The sequence below is a fragment of the Nerophis lumbriciformis genome, linkage group LG04, assembly GCF_033978685.3.
Source record: "Nerophis lumbriciformis linkage group LG04, RoL_Nlum_v2.1, whole genome shotgun sequence".
NCBI lineage: Eukaryota > Metazoa > Chordata > Actinopteri > Syngnathiformes > Syngnathidae > Nerophis > Nerophis lumbriciformis.
In genome coordinates, this window is record NC_084551.2 from 22365840 (window position 1) to 22387500 (window position 21661).

General features: G+C 37.9%; 1 protein-coding gene across 2 annotated transcripts in view; it reads left to right on the top strand.

Moving 5' to 3' along the window:
* Nucleotides 1-21661, top strand: part of LOC133597770 (CUB and sushi domain-containing protein 3-like) — a 589433-nt gene that overhangs the window by 291127 nt on the left and 276645 nt on the right. For both annotated transcript variants that reach the window (XM_061950753.2, XM_061950761.2), the window contains exon 31: nucleotides 743-859. In XM_061950753.2, coding sequence (XP_061806737.1) covers nucleotides 743-859 — 117 coding nt within the window. The remainder of the gene's footprint in view (nucleotides 1-742; nucleotides 860-21661) is intronic.

Here is a 21661-nt window from a genome sequence, read left to right on the forward strand (position 1 = left end):
AATGTCCTGTTTGGAATTTGGCTGTAGTGCCCTAACTTTAATTTAACCACTATCCATTATTCACAGTCACCAATGCGTGGATACTTTGTTAGGTCACATATTCAACAGATTGATACCCGGGCAAACAGAAGATAACTGAGACAACGTATGAAAACTGAATCATATGAAACTCGTGTCGTGGAAAAAACACCGTATCGTCTGTTAGTCAGGCTGTTTGCAAACCTTTTGCCTGACTCAAATGCTTTCTTTCTGCTGAGGGTGAACAACATTGAATCTTGTGGTCTGTAACAATTTCAGGCACGTGAAACTTCTGTGATTGTGTGTTTGCTGATGTATCACATTTTGATGTTTGTAGAAGCACATAGCTTGTTTTTTTCTTCTTCTCCCTTTTGGGTTTTAACAAGTAAACATAAATCCTATGACCTTGCCTGTCTATTTAGAGCTCACAGTACAGTGTACCTTTGAAAAATGTTCCGTAAGTGTCTCTCAAATGAAATCCATGCACTAGGTTATATATATATATATACATATATATATATATATATATATATATATATATATATATATATATATATATGACGGCAGGTAAAAATCCAATGGTGACTTTTCATCATCGTACGATGCTTACCTGTGCAATTGATGATTGGACAGTTTTGCTTTATTTCCCCCGGTGTTGCAAGATGCTTGTTTTGTCATTCTTTAATTGTGTCTCTCTGTTGCTTTCCTCTCTATGTCCCCACAGCTCCCTGTGGGGGTCACTTCACAGGTTCAGAGGGCACTGTGCTTTCCCCAAACTATCCGCATAATTACACCAAAGGCCAGCGCTGTGTGTATGACATTTTTGTCCCTGGGGACTTTGGTAAGCATTTTAAACTTTATTACCAATGGGTTGTGTATTCCGGCTGAAATGTTGGGTTGATGTTGTTCACCTTAAAACATGTAATACAACAAGACAGCATGTGGTTTGTGCAGATAGTCATTATTTTTAGAGAGGTACAGTGTTAAAAAAATAAGGCTATTCAAGACACTTTTGCAATATACCGTATATCCCTGTAGTACAAATCTATTTTATGACCAGGCACTTTTCTTTCTTTTTTTTTTTTTCTCTTTGTTTTATATAGTACAATTCATCCACTAAGGCATTTATGTGTGCTTGTAGAAACAAACATTCAGAACAAAAGTAATTTTACCAGATATAACTAAAACATATCAATAATGTATAACTGGCTGCAACAACTAGTCGACATACCGTATTTTTCGGAGTATAAGTCGCACCGGAGTATAAGTCGCACCTGCCGAGGGGGAGGCAGCCTAATCAGAGAGGCCCAGACTTCCCTCTCCTCAGCCACTTCGTCCAGCTCCTCCTCCGTGGCCTCCTACCAGTCAGACGTGCCCTAAACACCTCCGGGTGGCATACTGACTAGATGCCCAAACCACCTTATCTAGCTCCTCTCGATGTAGAGGAGCAGCGGCTTTACTTTGAGCTCCTCCCGGATGACACAGCAAACATGTTAAACATTTTTTGTTTTTTTGTATAAAAGTCAAATACCGTATTTTTCGGAGTATAAGTCGCACCGGAGTATAAGCCGCACCTGCCAAAAATGCATAATAAAAAAAGAAAAAAACATATAAGTCGCACTGGAGCCCGGCCAAACTATAAAAAAACGGTGACTTATAGTCCGAAAAATACGGTATACAGAGTTTTAAAACACACCATTTTAAAAAAATGTTATTGTCAGAATAATTTGATGTAAAAAAAAATCTCAGTTTACAAATTTCAAATGCAAAAAAATGAGTCACATAAATTCAGTGTAAAAAAAAAAGAGCTTTCATAATAAAGACACAAGTTAACCTCCATACATAAGCTCAAATTGGCAGCCACGTTTCGTTCCCCCAGGACAGCTGTAGTTACAAATGTTGCTACCACCACCGATGTGTAATTATTGGTTGTCAGTTCTCACTCTAAAGCGCTTCGAGTGTCGAGAAAAGCGTTGTTTTAATCAAATCCATTATTATTAATAAATAGCCCTGCGTGTACATTGATCTTTGTACACTCATTAACCCAATGATAAGTGGCTATTTAACTGCCTATAATAAGGTAAGATATCCTTTTGCTTATGTTTGAAGTTCAACACATATACAGCGTGTTTGTGTGTGTGTGCGCGCGTGTGTGTGTGTGTGTGTGTGTGTGCTCCTTTTAGAGGCTCCAGTAAGAGATGGGAAAGCCCAGTAGGCTCGGGATAAACATAAATTGATTGTGCTGACATGAAAAATGCTATCGGAGGTCAAGCTTGGGATTGCTGCTGGAAACAGCGAGAGCTAGAAAATTCACAGGTCTCAGTTTATCCTGCCCTTCAGTCTATACATAATTCAACAAAGAATTTTTGAAGACCTTGATGTGCTTCTGCTCAATATTACATGCTAAGAGCTGCTGAAATCATAAGGCAATCAAAAGCAGCTACTTCTATTCTTCTAAAACCTTTCGCTTATTAGGCAAAGCATTAATCTTCCATGTTTGACGATTTATATTCTCTGTTGCAATCCCCTTATACCCATGTGGTCCTAACAGTATTATTTGTGTTTGTTTACATGAAAATGTTGCCGTTTGCAAAAGTTGTGTGTTGGCCTGGAATTGCGATTCTGGCTCGTTGTTTACAAATATATTCCAAGCATTGCATTTAATAAGTGGACTTTTAGTTAAACCTGCAAATTTCCGTAGTGTATTTTGAGTTGTATTCATCCATTTATAATTCAACCCATGCACATAACACGCTGTGAGTGCGCGTAAAAATATTATTACCTCATCATTGTTCAACTATTTATAAGCACATTTCATATGCATAATCTGTGGCGAAAAACAAGCTCCCGCCAACTTTTTGCATGAAATAAACACACTGGGAAAATGCATTTTTGAGATGAGCAACACAACTGACGTTAGGACGATTGAAGTCTGATTAATAACAATAGAAGAACACACACACACACACACACACACACACACACACACACACACACACACACACACACACACATTGTTTAAAATCTTCTACACATGCTTGTTGCCACCTATGCCACACAATGATGTGGGATGGCATTCTACTCCTAACCTATAAATTGTCACCAGTTGAGCAATGTGGTTGTTTGAGTCACTCTAGTTAGGTATAGGACAAAAAGCAAGAGCTGATCCCTAATTGTGGATGAAGAATACAAGTTTTTTTTTCTCTGATGGTACTTGGTGAAAAAGGTTTGAGAACCACTGATCTTCAATAAACTTGTATGAGCTCCGAGGCGAGAAAGCAGCTCACCCGCTGATGATGTCAATACAGCAGTGTAAAGCTAAAAAGTAGGTCCCTAACGTTAGAGCTTATAATAACACTATTGCTAATACTTGGTTATATTGAGGTCATGTAAATTTAGTATTTTTGGCGTTTTTTGGATTGTTATTTATTGGGTTTATGTGTCAAAATAGACACAATGACGTGGCTCCCATTAGCTCCATTGTCAGCAGACTTTCATTTACGAGTCAGAATGCATTAAAAATCCATATGTGTTCTTATCTCTCATAAGGATTGTGAATTACAGGCAACATTCCTAAAACAAGAGCAGTACCCCTTTAACTACAATATGTTCCATCTCCTAGCATTGAAATACATTCACCATTAAGGTTAGATTATAGTCTAACGCAGTGTTAATAAATGTATACTTCCATTTGCTATGACTGTCAGCAGTTACTGTACTGTGGATCATACAACAACATAAGACTTTGAAAACATTGGTTTCAACACATTGCACATAACTTACTCTGATTTTACAGAGTATATCAAGGAACTGTTGAACACAACGGAACTGGTGAAAAATTATTGCCAAAATGTATTTGTAGGCACGTTTATGTTACTGGACACAGTTGCAATGTTGTATTCATGTAAACTGAGGAAATTACAACACTCTTGGAGGAATTTACAGACGGAATGGGATCCATTGGAACCCCTTTGTCATGATTTACCTAACACATGGAACGTGAAAAAATTGGGGGGTGCATTATCTACTTCAGCCCCCTAGATGGCAGTTGAGTGTTGAATATCTTAAAATGTTTTTTTTGTTTTGTTTTTTTTACCAATTCCTACTTGGACCACAGTGTCAATTGCTATGTAGAGTGGCACTTTCCATAATTTTCAGTAAACTTCATTGCAAAATAATATTACCACCACCCCCCTCTTCTCCTCACGGGAGATCCACCGAGGAATGGGGCCATATGAATCCCTTCCCCAAATGGTCTTACTCTAAAGAAATCTGTTTACCTGTGTTGTCTGTTTAACAATCTGTTTAATTGTTCAAGTTAATAGATGAAATAGCCAGGCAGGATTCCTGTTTTTCTTTTTGATGAAATACTGTGAATGTTAAGCTTTTATTCAATGTGATCAGGGATCAGCATGAAGGAAATCCTATTCTATAATATGCACTCTGGGTATGAAGTATCAAAGATATGTCAAAATATGACCGATAGCGTTCTGTAAGCCGTTGGGATATTGTGTCAACCTAGTGGAACAGGGAGGGAAATGTCGAGAGGAAATATTCTGATTCTCAAGGGTTTCACACCTTGACTATTTTATATGGATTTATATCATTTTCAAAAATTGTGATGGCTATATTACGATCACAAAACTGATGTATGTGTTTAAACGGCCTGCTTCTACCTAAAATATATGCTTCACCAAGTTGAATTGAATTGAATTGATTTATTTATTTCAAACCTGCACAATACAACACACATTTTTTTTTACATTTTGGCAGACATTTATGCAAGGCTTGAAAAGGGGTTGGATGAAGCAAATGCTTATAATATCCCAACCCCTCTCACTCATTCCTTATTTAACATCAACAATATAATACAAGAACAATACTATACAAACAAAAACAAGAAAAGTTCCTGTACACTAACAATACAATAGTACCACTGTTACTATGAGACAAGACAAGACGGGACAAAACACACACACATACTGTACACATACACACACACACAGGCCCAAATACTCTCTGACCATACACCTCTCTCTCATCGCTCTGTGCTGAGGGCATCACTCTCTTTCCTCCTCGTACTTCTTCAATACTTCTTTTTTAAACAGTCTTTTAAATTGAATCATGTTAGTACAGGTTTTTAACTCCTCCACGCACTGAAATGCACATTGATTTTAAAGTTGTTCTAAATTTAAGAAAATATAATTTGTTGTTTCCTCTTAGACTGTAACTATGGTGAGCACCTCTATCCTAGAATAGGTTCTGTATATTGGATGGTAGAGAGTTTTGGGAAGCCCTAAACATAATTTGAGCAGTTTTAAAGTTGATTACGTCGTGCAGTTTAAGTTGCTTTAACTCCATGAATAGCGGATTTGAATGATGTCTGTAGTGAACATTGGACACAATCCTAATGGCCTTTTTCTGCAGAGTGACTGAAGGCTGTAGATGGGATTTATAACAAATTCCCCAGACTTCAACACAATAGTTTAAATATGACATAATAAATGAATGATACAATAACAGCACAGCATTGGTGTTCAATAAATTAAATTGTACTTGCTCTGAATAGGGATACTAAAACGGTGCGCTATTCATGTTTATTATGAAACATATATGATAAACCTGTTAGTGGTACTGCACGTGACTTGGCATACTTTTTTTGGGCTAATTGTTGCCTGCCACCAGCTGTTGTGTGCCAAATTGAAAGCTGTTTGAATTCAAGCCAAGTAGTCCTGTGGCACGAGTAACACAAAATAGAAAACAATTGATGCTTCAAAAAATGTTTTTTTTTATCCTGAAGTAGTTTGTATTACTGGAATAAATACAAGCAGGGAGATTGGTCATGTCTTGTAGGTATAGCTTGGAGCAGAACTATACCCATTTTTATGTTTGGAACATAATAATATTTTGTACAGTATATTCATAACTATTTATGTGCTATAACTTAGTTCGCATATTCATATCACAGCTTGCATAAATCTTTATATTACTCCCTATTACATATAGTTTGTTATGTTTTGGTGTGGTGTTGTTGGTTGCAGAGACAGCATTTGAAGTGCAGGTAAAATGTATTTATTAACACAAATAAACAATAGTGCAGCAGGGAAGTGCACAGGGAGCTAAATGCATAGAGAATGCTATGCAGCATGGAAGCAAACAGAAGCAAAATAATTCAACCTAGTCCCGGCTGTCATAAAAAAGCATATGATTGGCAACCAGGACACACCTGTACCTGGTTGCCAATCAAGAAAAGGTGAGGGAGCCAGCGCTCAAACAAAAGAAGTGGTGGAGGGAAACAGGAAGTGGAAAACGAAAAGTCCAAACTGTCATAATAAACTGAAACAGATTATTAGAAAATAGAGCGACCAAGGCAGAAGTACTAATTATGATTCTGGGCAACACCCCAGGATAATTTGATTTCATTTAACAAATTGCCAATATTGTTTGACATTTCCAGCTTTTGTTTGTGAATGATTTTATTCATCTATATGACCTGAGTGCTTTGGTTCTATTTACAAATCGTTCTTTTGTTGTTTCTGCACGAGCCAAACAGTTTCCATGGCACAGGAGTAAATAAACATGACAGCGATACAATTATTTCCATTAATGGAAAGTGTCTTCGGATGACAAAGAAAGCCAGAGTCTTTTGTAGGATTTTTTCTGGCTACTTCTGCTGAAGTTTTTCCCAAAGTCACTTGTTACTTTAAGGATCTCTGACGAGTTTCCAATGCAGTTACTGGAGGATGTTCACACATGCTCGACAATACGATTGTATGGATTTACTGTACTCTACCCAAGCGATCATGTTTAATGCCAGAACAACTTTTGTGGATAGCCAATGTACACCTAACATACAGTAATTATTTATTACATTTTTTTAACTGAGCTCCAAACTGGTTATGTAAATGTTTTTATGTCTGTGGTTAATAGTGTTAACTGGGCAGATTCAATGTTATTTTGTGTTCACATCCAATCAATGTAAGCATTCTATCCCATTCTCCAGCATAAAAATGCTACTTAAAACACGGATTATCCATCCATCCATCCATCCATCTTCTTCCGGGTCGCGGGGGCAACAGCCTAAGCAGGGAAGCCCAGACTTCCCTCTCCCCTGCCACTTCTTCCAGCTCTTCCCGGGAGATCCCGAGGCGTTCCCAGGCCAGCTGGGAGACATAGTCTTCCCAACGTGTCCTGGGTCTTCCCCGTGGCCTCGTACCGGTCGGACGTGCCCTAAACACCTCCCTAGGGAGGCGTTCGGGTGGCATCCTGACCAGATGCCCGAACCACCTCATCTGGCTCCTCTCGATGTGGAGGAGCAGCGGCTTTACTTTGAGTTCCTCCCGGATGACAGAGCTACCCCTTTAAAGTTTAGTTATTGTCTTAAATAACTTGCGGTCACATTTCAAACAATAACTTTGCCTGTTTATTTGAAGTGCTGAATTATTTATGGCACTCAATTTTTGCCGACGGCACTGTTTGTAAGCATGCAGACGTACACTGGCCCATAGGAATACAGTCTTGTTTACACCAAGTTCAACTTCTAGTGTTTCACCTTTTGAGGTTACATTCACCAAAAATGCTATTTTCATATAAACACGACTGTCAGACTCATGCAGCAGAAGGAAAGAAACAATGTCTTTTTTTTTGTAATACATTACAATACTGTTTTTAGCCATAGCTACTCTGAAGCACTAAAAGCATCCAGTGCACGCATACTCTCTCAGTCGAATGTATGACAGCATCCATGTTTTCCAAATACATCACCATTATAACAGCTTTGATCTGTTCTTAGATAATTCTAAATAACTTAAAAAAGGACCCAATACTTTTGACACAAATGCAATTTAACCGTCAAATGTCATATAAAATGCACATTTATTTTCTCAAAGCTTGGTAATCATATACAAACCCCGTTTCAATATGAGTTGGGCAATTGTGTTAGATGTAAATATAAACGGAATACAATGATTTGCAAATCATTTTCAACCCATATTCAGTTGAATATGCTACAAAGACAACATATTTGATGTTCAAACTGAGAAACATTTTTTTTTTGCAAATAATCATTAACTTTAGAATTTGATGCCAGCAACATGTGACAAAGAAGTTGGAAAAGGTGGCAATAAATACTGATAAAGTTGAGGAATGCTCCTCAAACATTTATTTGGAACATCCCACAGGTGAACAGGCAAATTGGGAACAGGTGGGTGCCATGATTGGGTATAAAAGTAGATTCCATGAAATGATCAGTCATTCACAAACAAGGATGGGGCGAGGGTCACCACTTTGTCAACAAATGTGTGAGCAAATTGTTGAACAGTTTAAGAAAAACCTTTCTCAACCAGCTATTGCAAGGAATTTAGGGATTTCACCATCTATGGTCCGTAATATCATCAAAGAGTTCAGAGAATCTGGAGAAATCACTGCACGTAAGCAGCTAAGCCCGTGACCTTCGATCCCTCAGGCTGTACTGCATCAACAAGCGACATCAGTGTGTAAAGGATATCACCACATGGGCTCAGGAACACTTCAGAAACCCACTGTCAGTAGCTACAGTTGGTCGCTACATCTGTAAGCGCTTCCATGCCGAGTTTGACAGATGTAAGTTCTAACTGTGTGCTACTTTTTATTAGAAATGGCAACAGCGGAGGATGTTAGCATGCATGTGCATGTATGAGCCGGTATGCCTCACAACAAGAGTGTGGAGAAAAATAACAAACTTATTCACTCCAACTAAAAAAAAAGGCAGACTCACACAAAGCTTTTTGGGTAAACCTCGACCATACATGGAGATATCCGCTGATGTAACTAAAGCAAAAGACGTCACTAACATTTCAAATTCCAAACGGCTTGTTTGGAGCAAGTTTTGAAGATGGCAAAATTGTTTTGTAAATGTATCTGCCATGCCTCCATGGTTTGATTTCATATGTTGGGGACGTATGAGGATGACAAATATACAAACACTGCTACCAACAGGAAGAAAAAGTTGGTTTTGCACAATAGGACCCCTATGAAGGGATACAGCCGAAGTTCACACATTTCCATTGTCTGTTGTACTATCTGGGACTTTGTAAAGTCCACCACTGTATGGTGTCAGCATATACATATCCATTAAAACTGCCATACAGTGTGTCAGGAGTAACAGATTGCTATAGAGAATACGAGCTGAAACTAAATAGGCAAAGAAAGAACGAGGGAGGTTACGAGAGCTAAAGGAGGGAAGGAGACAGTTGCAAAGAGAATAAGTGAGATCGAGCAAGCCATAATGAGTGAGAGGGTTATAACCAAGGAGCCTGGGAATGAGAAATAGCACTGCGGAGAGTGATCACAAAAGTGCTGACCCTGAGGGTGACTGTTGACTCATCTGTGATGTTCACTTGAGACGGAGATCATGCACGGGGACACCTTAGTCATTCATGGCCTCTCATACAATAGGTATCAACTTATTTCGCCGTGGGACGCTGTAGGCTTTTTGTGGCCCACAACAAGATTTAGTTTGTGGCCTACCAAATGTCATATACTGCTACTACTAAACACCACACTACTCTAAAGCTCCTTTTTTTCCCATTTCGGTCTTTATTATTTCTAAGGATTGATTTTATAAGTTACTCATCAAATTGAACCCTCAAATTTCTACTAGTTATTGAAAATGCAAACAGTCCGCATCTATAGTAAATTGACTTGAACGTGGTCAGAGCCCAGTGGTGGTGACCTTAAACAAGAGTGTATAGTATAGATCAGAGGTAGGGAACCTATGGCTCGAGAGCCAGATGTGGTTCTTTTGATGACTGCATCTGGCTCTCAGATCAATCTTAGCTGACATTGCTTAACATGATAAGTAATGAATAATTCCGCTGGTAATCACAGTGTTAAAAATAACGTTCAAAATATAAAACATTCTCATGCATTAAAACCATCCATCCGATTTCTACCGCACCTGTTCAATAAGTCGCAACAGTAAGAAGTATTTTATTTATCATTGGTTAGCTTCAGAATAACAATGTCATTAAAAATAATAAGAGACTTATTATACTGTAAAAATGTTGGTCTTACTTAAAAATGCACGCATTTAGTTGTATTCAGTGTTAACAAATATTATATGGCTCTCACGGAAATACATTTTAAAATATTTGGCTTTCATGGCTCTCTCAGCCAAAAATGTTCCCGACCCCTGGTATAGTGTTTGTCAGGTGGGAGCCGGCCTTTTGTAGAAGTGAGCAACATGTGAGGATGATGAGATCCCTGTACAGTTTACACTTGCCGTAAATTGACATCCAATTTCATATCCTCTACCAATTATTAAACAGAGTTGTTTTCATGGCAGCCAAGTAAGTAGTGTTTCATTGTAAATAAAAACGTATACCTATATTATACCCACATTGTTATATTTACTTACACTGTACATGAAAAACTTGGAAGGACATATAAAACACAGTAATGAAAAGACTGAATACAATAACAGTCATAAAAAAGGGAACAACTTACTTGTATCCTAGTGGTTGGCTTGCAAACTGGAAGGGCCGTCACAAGGAATGGCGATACAGCTTAGAAAGGGGAAGTCTTATTCAGTGGCCTAGTGGTTAGAGTGTCCGCCCTGAGATCGGTAGGTCGTGGGTTCAAACCCCGGCCGAGTCATACCAAAGACTATAAAAATGGGACCCATTACCTCCCTGCTTGGCACTCAGCATTAAGGGTTGGAATTGGGGGTTAAATCACCAAAATGATTCCCGGGCATGACACTGCTGCTGCCCACTGCTCCCCTCACCTCCCAGGGGGTGATCAAGGGGATGGGTCAAATGCAGAGGACAAATTTCACCACACCGAGTGTGTGTGTGACAATCATTGATACTTTAACTTTAACTTAAATGTGAATTATATTTCTATAGCGCTTTTTCTCTAGATATTCAGAGCGCTTTACATAGCTAAACCCATTATCTATATACAGTATTTAAGCTTTATGTAAACCAGTGTGGGTGGCACCGGGAGCAGGCGGGTCGAGTGTCTTCCCCAAGGATGTCGAGGCAGAACTCTCAAGTTGCTAGCACTGCGACCTTTGTATTTTTTCCACCCACTTATTCTTCTGTCACGTGCACGTAACCATATTTTTTTTATGGGCATGTGTATGGAACTGCGAAAGATCAGAACACGAAACGTAGCACACGGCCCACCTGTACAACAAAAGCTATGAGTGAATAAACAGAACTAGACAGTTTTCCACCAGTAGGGAGCGGGACTCTAGTCCCTTTGCAACTATTTTCTTGTGTTCTGCATTGCTTATCGTTGTGTTGCGATAACTACACATTTTTTGGGGGATTTTATTTCATATTGTTGAATTTGTTAATTAGTAGTTATTCATTTACATTACTGATGTATTCAAATTAGTATTTTGTTTAGCTTGCATGCTTGTCAATTTGCAGAGTTTGTAAAAGAATGAAGAAATCAAATTTTTAAACAAAATGTTTGTTTTCCATTTCTTGAGTATTGATTTGATACCGGTATCAGTAACAATGTAAATGATACCCATCTCTAATTTTCTGTACCCTAACCATCCAAACGTTTTACAGCGAGGGCCACGTACATAAAAATAAAAGTATGTGGGGGGCATATTAATACATTTTTGGTCATGTACAAGGTCACGTATTGCGTTGTGGTGATAGACAATGAGCCAACAAACAAATTAACTCACGAAAAGCTGTGTGAGTTTAACAAATTCTAAATGTCTAGAATAACGCTTGATATAAGAAGCACCTATTAGCAGATAACTAAACAAAACCTACAAGTCACGTTGAGCGAGTAATGAACCTGCGAGGTAGCCAGGGTAACAATAAGTCGTAAAGCTCTCTAATTAGCAACCAAGAGCAAGTGAGCCCCCTGATCGCAAATCAGAAGCAGTTGAGATAAATCAGCGCCCCGATAATCAGAATGTAAAGAAGAGGAGCACTGAAATAAACAATTACTAATAAACATAGGAGAATAACCATGAACCCCAAAAAATTGGTCATAACATTTTGTACATTTAAGATACTAAAACCAATACAATATAGGTCAATAAATATATGCTAAGCTATTGAAACAAAGCATCAACATCTTAGGCCTTGTTCACACTGCAGGTCAAATCCGATTTTTTTTGCCTATATGTGATTTGTATCGCATGTCATTTTACATCCTTTAACACTGCAGTGCTTGCAACGTCATGACATACGGGTCAGATTGCATTCACACTAGAAACCGCATTGTTTTTTCAAAAAGATCAGATTTGACCAAAAAATACGGATTGGACATCTGACCCTGCAGTGTGAACGTAGCCTTAGCTTTTTTTAGCAAAGTATATAGGTGTAATATTTAATACCTGTATGTCATTTATTAATGTTTTATTATTATCATTATCCATCCATCCATTTTCTACCGCTTGTCCCTTTTGGGGTAGCGGGGGGGTGCTTGAGCCTATCTCAGCTGCATTCGGGCGGAAGGCGGGGTACACCCTGGACAAGTCACCACCTAATGGCAGGGCCAACACAGACAGACAACATTCACACTCACATTCACACACTAGGGTATTATTTGATATTATAACTATTATTCTGCCAACTAAAAAACTTGTTTAAGGCTTTACTTATCATTTAAGACCATCATTACAGTATACAGTACAGTAAGATGCACTGGTCGTCGGCCATTTTGGTTGTCAAGTCCCATTTTTGGGGCAAGGGGTAGATTTTATTTTTCCCTTTGTTATTTTTGTTTGGGTGTTTTTTATTTTCTCCGTAGATTGTGTCGCAGGCCATTAAAAAAAGCAAGCCATATTAAACAAGTTATACAGAAATGCAATGAAATCTCTGAAGCTGAACACTATTGAAGTTGTGTAAACTGGACAATTTAACTAATAACACACCTCTCGAGTCACACGAAGCTACCTTGGTTTGCAATAAAAAATGTTTCAATAGAAAAACTGTAATAGATCAGGCATATACTCTTTTAATGACACAGTCTGATTAAAAGCATTGGCCCTGCGATGAGGTGGCGACTTGTCCAGGGTGTACCCCGCCTTCCGCCCGATTGTAGCTGAGATAGGCTCCAGCGCCCCCCGCGACCCCGAAGGGAATAAGCGGTAGAAAATGGATGGATGGATGGATGATTAAAAGCATCAACTGAAAATAGAAAACAGAACTATGGTGGACATAATAAACATTATATAATGGCTTCATGAATAACGGCATCTTCTGTCGGCTTTAGCTTACTTTACATTTCCTGTCAATGTGATGGCCTTGCATTAACTGCGATAACTGTCAGATCTGTACATTTATTTTATTCGCCACAATTTCCAACTTTCGGGCTTGCAAGGATTATTTTTCTATTTCAAAGCAACAATCTTATACATTCGGAATGATCCCATCAAAGCCATTTACAATACACGGATCAAAGGTGTTCTGCCTGTTGGAAGAATTAAATAAACCAAAACTGGGTCAGACTGAAATTAACAAGTGCCGTTTTGACGCTGTAAGCAATATAGTTACCAAATATAGGGGCACACTTAAAAGTCAAACTTAGAAGCTATTATTCCTTCTTTTGCTGAAGATATAATCCAAATGGACTGTGTGCAGCTTGTACCAAGGTTAAGTCCATAAGCTCATGTTAAAACAGATTGATGCAATTTCACCATGATAATGCAGTCATTTAATATAAATATGTCTATGCTGTCGTACAATCCCTTTGTTTTCTGTAAATGAGGCTTCAGCATTAGACTGTTACATTCACAGTGCAAGAAGGAACGCTACCGCAGGTTCTTTCTACCCACAGCCACAAGTGGCTTTACAATGCACTTATGTGATTACTGTATTATTGTTCTTGGTGTGCAATACGGATGTTAGTGTCTTTTGTTTATTTTTTTCTTATATCTATACATATCAGTGCGCAATATTTAGTATCTGTTACTATTTTTTTGTTTTTCATTACGTTTTACTTCTGTTACTGTATGTAAAAACCTGCACTGCAGAAACATAATTTCCCTATTGTGGGATAAATACAAGTCTATTCTATCCTATCCTAAAACCGATGCTGCCACACAGCAAAAATGAAAGGAACCTCTTTCTAAAATTCATAGCCAGAAGGACAAACACATCGTGCTATTTTTTGTGTGTGTGTGTTTACCTTAAGGCTGTTTTCCTTCTTTCTTTAACACCTTAGTTGTGCTTGTTTTTTTGTTTTGTTTTTTTCTCATAGATACTATCAATGCATCAGATCTAGGTAAATAGAGAGCATGGCACCTCAGTGCAAATAAAACCCTGAACCAGAATATGTGCTAACTTACCACTTATGCAATATATGGTGTGTGCAAAAATATGACTCTCATCCAATCAATAACAATTACATGTTATTCTTTAAAACACCTCATTTTACTGCAGATTCCTATCATGGTTTGGAACATTGTTGAATGGGTCGCACTTTACATTTACACACCTAATCCTATTCACATTATATTTGACATTATTAAATGTTTGGGTAGAATTTTATTAAACAAACCTTGTTGTCTTTTAAATAATATGGAAATGTATCAGCGCTGTTTATCTATTTTATGGAAGAATGTAGTAGCACCCAATGTTATTTAAAAAATATTGATTTTGAATCGAGAATCATTTTAAATCAAGAATCAATTCTGAATCGAATCGTTACCCCCGAGAATCGAATAGAATCGACTTTATTATGTTCTGCTGACTTTAACCTATTCTGCAGACTTCTACTAAATTTGTATAATAAATTGTTGAATTTAAATGATATTCTTCTTGCTTTTTTATACATTTGTTAGAACAAAAGAACCTGGGAGGACTGTGCCCTTTAAAAGGGAAAGCCCAAACAGTAGCTACATGTATATTTTATACAGATATCAGTGTTTCCCACAGGACAGGCATCTATTTGTGGTGGTGTGGTCGGGGGTGGGGGTGGGGTTTGTGGTGGCGGCAGCGGCGATGACCAAGAAGAACGCGGAGCTGGAATATAATTACAACATTTTATGTACATATTTATATACAGATTTGAACAATTAGTGATTCACTGAAATATATTTATTAATTGTGGTTCTTACAAAAAATATATCTTATAAAATATAAAAGCTAAAATGTCTCTTAAAGCTCTGCCCCTTTAATTAGTGAATACTAAATAATTTAACTTTAGCCTACTACTACAACCATATTATTTACCAGCAACATGAAGTGAAACAGAGGCAGAGGTGTCCTGCCACAGTCAGTCAACCTCCTCCTCCTCCTCCTGCTGCTGAACAGGTCGCACCTGTGGTCCGGACTGTAAGCCTACCTCCTCTCCAAGTCGAGCCCTTTTCGGCCGTTGAAAATATTTTTCTATACTCATCTGTGTGAAGGAGTGAACATCCAACATTATAATTTATTACTAACGAGCAGAACAGCTCTATGTACAGTGCCGTCTAACCTTAAGCGGCAGCAGCTCAACACATGCAGGGTTCAACGTTAAGGTTTTTTTCTACTTGCCCGACTTCTCAAATCTACTTGCCCCAATATTTTTACTTGTCCTGCCTAGGTTTTTTTCTGGCTGTGTAGTGCTCATGGCTTATATCTTACTAAAATCCTTCCCGTTGACTATTTACAACACTACACAGTATTTATTATTATTATTATCTATAATTACATTTAAATGGCATTGCATACATGTAAAATTAAATGCTATTTCACATTATTTGACCAGTAGCAGTTACACTCATCTGAACAGGTCAGCCACCTGTTTAAAGCCCGATCACAGTTGAAATCTTGAAATGAAGGGCCTTTAATGGCCAAAACATTAACCTGGACAACATTTTAACAGCTGGTTGGCTCAGATTTTATTATTTTCATTGCATTCACATGCTGCAGTGGACAGTGGACAATTTAGCTTCAGTCCATGTGTGTTTATTGACAACATGGTTATAACCTGGACACGTTTGCTCGTCGGTATTGTAACACGTGACTGTTACTACGTGCGTCTGCCCCGGGCCACGAGTCAAACAGCGGCGGTGTTAATGAAGCAGCGTCAGGCTGCTCACAGTCAGTGAAACGCTCGGTGAAATCACGGATTAACGTTAAATATATGACGAGCCGCGAGCGATGCAGCTATAACCTATCTACTAGTGATGGGTTGATGAGGCGTCATGAAGCGTTTCGGCACATTGCAAAACTGTATTGATACTGTGTCGATACTGTGTCACTAAATACTGACATCTGCTGGACATTAAAAATCCCTACAGGCAACCTATGGACCGACTCAACTGACACTGATTTTATGACCTAGTACAGTGGTTCTCAAATGGGGGTACGCGAACCCCTGGGGGTACTTGATGGTATGCCAAGGGGTACGTGAGATTTTAAAAAAATATTCTAAAATAGCAACAATTCAAAAATCCTTTATAAATATATTTATTGAATAATACTTCAACAAAATATGAATGTAAGTTCATAAACTCAGTGAAGCACAATCTCAGGTTTGTCACTAAAATGTCTGTCAAAAAGAACTGTGAAAAGAAATGTAACAATGCAATATTCAGTGTTGACAGCTAGATTTTTTGTGGACATGTTCCATAAATATTGATGTTAAAGATTTTTTTTTTTTGTGAAGAAATGTTTAGAATTAAGTTCATGAATCCAGATGGATCTCTAATACAATCCCCAAAGAGGGCACTTTAAGTTGATGATTACTTCTATGTGTAGAAATCTTTATTTATAATTGAATCACTTGTTTATTTTTCAACAAGTTTTTAGTTATTTTTATATCTTTTTTTCCAAATAGTTCAAGAAAGACCACTACAAATGAGCAATATTTTGCACTGTTATACAATTTAATAAATCAGAAACTGATGACATAGTGCTGTATTTTACTTCTTTATCTTTTTTTTTTTCAACCAAAAATGCTTTGCTCTGATTAGGGGGTACTTGAATTTGAAAAAAAATCACAGGGGGTACATTGCTGAAAAAAGGTTGAGAACCACTGACCTAGTATATACAATAATATAAACTAAGTCATTGTATTTCATTTAGGATTATTTCATAACTTCATTTAAATAAAAATATATTTTTTGTCTTTTTTAGATACAGTCAATAAATAATGTGAACATGTATCATAACATGGCAATCTAAGAGAACGTGTTGTGAATGAGGATGCTTGTGGACCTGGAAATTATTATTTATTTATTTTTACACATTTTTATTAAAAAAAAAACAGTTTTTCCAACGTATTCAATTTTAGACGCTTTCTCTTCTTAGTTATTATTTCTCCAGCTGTAGAAAAGACCCGCTCACAGGGCACAGAGGAGGCGTCAGTGCGACACAGTTCGCGTATCGGTCACGTGACCAAAACAGCTCATGATCGGTCACGTGACTTTCTAAAAGCGGTACGCGCACTGACACAGGGTTTCGCTCTATGAGCTCGACGCATGCGCCGATGCATCGGTGTTGCCGGACCCATCACTACTATCTACCTATAACACCTGTAAAAATGAAGCAATGCTACCACGCTAGCAAGCGTTAGCTAGCCGGCTATGAGCCACCAAGCTGCTAACTGTCGCCAAAAGGCACCATTTAAGTTTTTTTTCCCCATGGCATCCTGGATCAAGGCTTTCAGCAGCTTTTGGACGTTTGAGGTAGAAACGTAGGAAGCGCCATCATTATGAAAAGTAGCCGGCGAGTATTTTGATTCCGTCCGTCCGTCCGTCCCTCTTCTTCTTCTTCTTCTTCTTCTTCTTCTTCTTCTTCTGGCCCACCAGGTGAATTAAGTGCTATTGGCGGAGTTACAATGCATAGTAGGCTACCGCCACCTACTGCACCGGAGGTGTAACTACAAGCAACATTCACAGACAGTCCCATTGCTTTTATGAGCGGTCGAGCGAGTCAAAAGCCGAAAAATCCATTTGTGGCGGACGTAATTCTTTCGTGGCGGGCCGCCACAAATAAATGAATGTGTGGGAAACACTAGATATATACCAGGCTATGAAAAATGATCAGCAGAAATGTATGTAATTGCACACAAATAATGAATATTAAATACAGTATGCAGGTAAATAGCAATTGTAGATAACTTAATACAGTGACTTAGAGTCAGGGGAATATTTAACACACTACCAATTTTGCTGGTATTCCAAATTTACAATGTACATATTACAGAGGGTGATGGTGGTTCTATAGTCTAACTGCAGCAGGAAGGAAGGACCTGTGGTGTGTTTCTTTCACACATTTGAGATGAAGGAGTCTGACACGAAAGGAGCTCCTGAGCCATGGTATAGTTCCCTGTGTTTGGTCAGGGATATTGTTTATCAGAGACTCCAGCTTTCCTATCATTCATATTATAAATTAGATTAAAAAACAAATAGTATTCCGGAAAAAGGGGGAAATTAATAGATTGTGTGAAATTAATGTACTGTCCGGACTATATAGCATTATAAGGCGTACCTACTAAATTTTAGAAGGAAAAAAAATCCCATATATTAGCCGCACCGGACTACAAGCCACATATATATGTATTGTGAAATGAGTTATTTACACAGAAAAAATAATTAAATGTTGTTTTACATACCATAATTGTTTCTGAATGGTGCATGTAACATGGCAGTAAAATAGCTGGTCAAGCAAAACATAAGTCATCGTCATGGACCCACTAGCTGCAGAATCAAGGTCTCCAATCAACTAAACAGGCTCAATAACTCCACGATGCTGTTTTGGTGAGTTTATTGAGCAATTTGTGAAACTGAAACAATACAAAAAAACAATGCCATTGTGAATTAATAATACTAACACAGACACTTGTAAACGTGTTAGCATAGTAACTAATGCTAACGACGCTCGCTTGACTAAATTACGATAGCACATACAAATATGCATGATAACACTACTATGAAACGTGGCGGTTTAATAAGTATAAATTATTTTAATTATATTGTAAAATTTGAGAACAACGTTGCTTGGACTGATGAATCAAGAAACCGTACGAGTAAAAATGCTATGGACGACTAGTAGACAGAACGGTACCTGTACTTCAGGTTCAAGGGACTAAATTGCTTGTGTTCCGACACGTGACTTCTTCCCGAAAGTGAAAACCAGTGGTGGTCAACCCAGCCAAGATGGCTGTTGTACAGAAAGCAGCGCGCAAACTATCTGAGTTCAAAGGAGACTTAAATGTTGGTGCAAAAAGCAGATACGAGCAAAAATGCAAACTATGCATTCAAATGTATCCCTATTCTTTATCAAAAAAAGATTTGTCGAGTGATATCAAGGATTATATGTAGGTCGACTTCCTAGACATATCAAACTATTGTGCTTCAGACAGGACAAAACAGATGGAAACTTGGAAAAGCATGGAGGTCCACAACTTCTTTGTGTGTGACTGGGTCAAGGACATTGATATGAAGGCTGTACCAGATAAATATGCATCATTTTTGCTCGGGTAAGGTTGCATTTCATAAATTAACTTTGCAACTACTGATGTTTGTTGCTGTTGCACGCGCCGTTAACGATTTCATCAAAATATAACTATAGATGTCATCATTGTGTATGTGCTGAAAGATTAATTTATGAGTGCTGCCTTTAAATACAAATTTACTCTTAGATTTTCTCACCTTTTTTATTAGACTCGCCGAGTTGGTGCTTTTCAAAACACTCGTAGCAAACAAATAATATCAGGATAATACTTAAATGGGAAATAATAAACAGTAAAAGCATATTAAACAAACTTTAATAAAGTGATCATTGCAAAATCATGCATTCTTCGACTCTGCTCCCTTGGATTGGAGTGTGAGCTGCTTTTCTCGTTGTTTTGTGAAATATTGCACTCTTCCGCCCTTTTTGATTACCTCTTGAGGAACTCTGAGGAAAAGTTTATCCTTTTTGCGATTTGAACGATTTGTACAGCCAAAAACAACGTTAGCATAGGGCATTTTTTCTTTGAGAAAGGCTAAACGGCGCCTAGTACCCATTAAGTGAAGTGTGAAGTGAATTACATTTATATAGCGCATTTTCTGAAGTGACTCAAAGCGCTTTACATAGTGAAACCCAATATCTAAGTTACATTTAAACCAGTGTGGGTGGCACTGGGAGCAGGTGGGTAAAGTGTCTTGCCCAAGGACACAACGGCAGTGACTAGGATGGCGGAAGCGGGGATTGAACCTGCAACCCTCAAGTTGCTGGCACGGCCGCTCTACCAACCGAGCTATACCGCCCCAGCAAACTTGTCCAAAAGGTGGCGCCATAGCACAAACAATAACACACCTTTTCAGTGTCTCTGTCGGTTTGTTATGAAAACTAGTTAAATACAAAACTTTATGGTCATTTGCGAAGAAAAATTAGCCGCACCATTTTATATGCCGCATGGGTTCAAATCGTAGAAAAAAAAGTACCGTTTTTGTTGTGTTATCTTTTCACCTGCCTAATGTACACCACTTTGGCTACAGCTTTTGTAAATTTTAAATGTGCTTTATAAATAAAATTGATTTGATTTGGTTTAGTGTCTTATAGTCTGAAAAATACAGTAATCGGTTATGTATAAAGACAAAATTGATCCATTTTTACTTCTAAGAGACTAAACAGAGTCTCGAGTGAGCAGAAAAAGCTACAAAAAAATCAAAATATTTTTTTTTTTACTTCTAAGAGACTAAACAGAGCCTCGAGTGAGCAGAAAAAGCTACAAAAAATCAAAATATTTTTTTTTTGTGGATGTAGGTGTATGCCAGCCATATTCTGTCCTCTGAAAATATTGCACATGGACTCCCAACTATTTTGAAACCCTCTGATGTAAACAATGCCACTTGCTCTAATCAAACAGTATTGTTCGACTCATTAGATTCATTTCCATAATGAAATTAAAATGCATGAGCTATAGTATATTCTTATTATAGTTTTGATAAGTTGTAAGTGTATCGGCTTGAATCCAGACAAGATGTCTTATGAGTGTCATATGTCGCATGGTGAGAAACATTCACCAAAGCACAATGCAGGGATTGAGTTACCTCCGTCGACAAGCATTATTCTCTTGTGCTAGATAGTGTTTTTGTAGCTAATGCCCTCTTAGACTGTATATGAAGAGTGAATAATTTTTGGTCAAAAAGAATCTCTTGGAGGTAGGTTTAAACAAAACAGAAAGCACATTTTTTTATGCTTTGTGATTAGCATTTGTAATGTCGTGCCTCGCTGGTATACATTAGCCTTCAGATAATCCATCAACTTTGCCCTAAAGCGACTGAAAACAGATAAAACACAAGTGATCCAGGAGAAGATGTTAGCTCGCTCTTCTCTAGGACGATCAAAAAGCAGTGGGAGCAGAAACAGATACCGAAAGAGCCTTTCTCAGATGATGACATTTCTCTTCCCTGTTGAATTTTCATGATCATATCTGAGGCACAGACTTTTATTCTTAACAAGGAAGGACCCCCTTTGCTTCAAATGACAAGATGGTAATTAAACACTGCAACCAAACTTTATTGTAATAGCATTAGGTCAATCAGACGTTTCCATCACTGTATTCCCCAACATCTTCTGCAGCTCTTAAAAATAAGTGATTTTTCCTGAAATTAAAAAAGGCTGTTAGCCTTGCATTATTTGTGTTTGAATACTTGTTGTCGAACCCAAACTGTTATCACTGTTATACACTGTAATATATGCTCAGA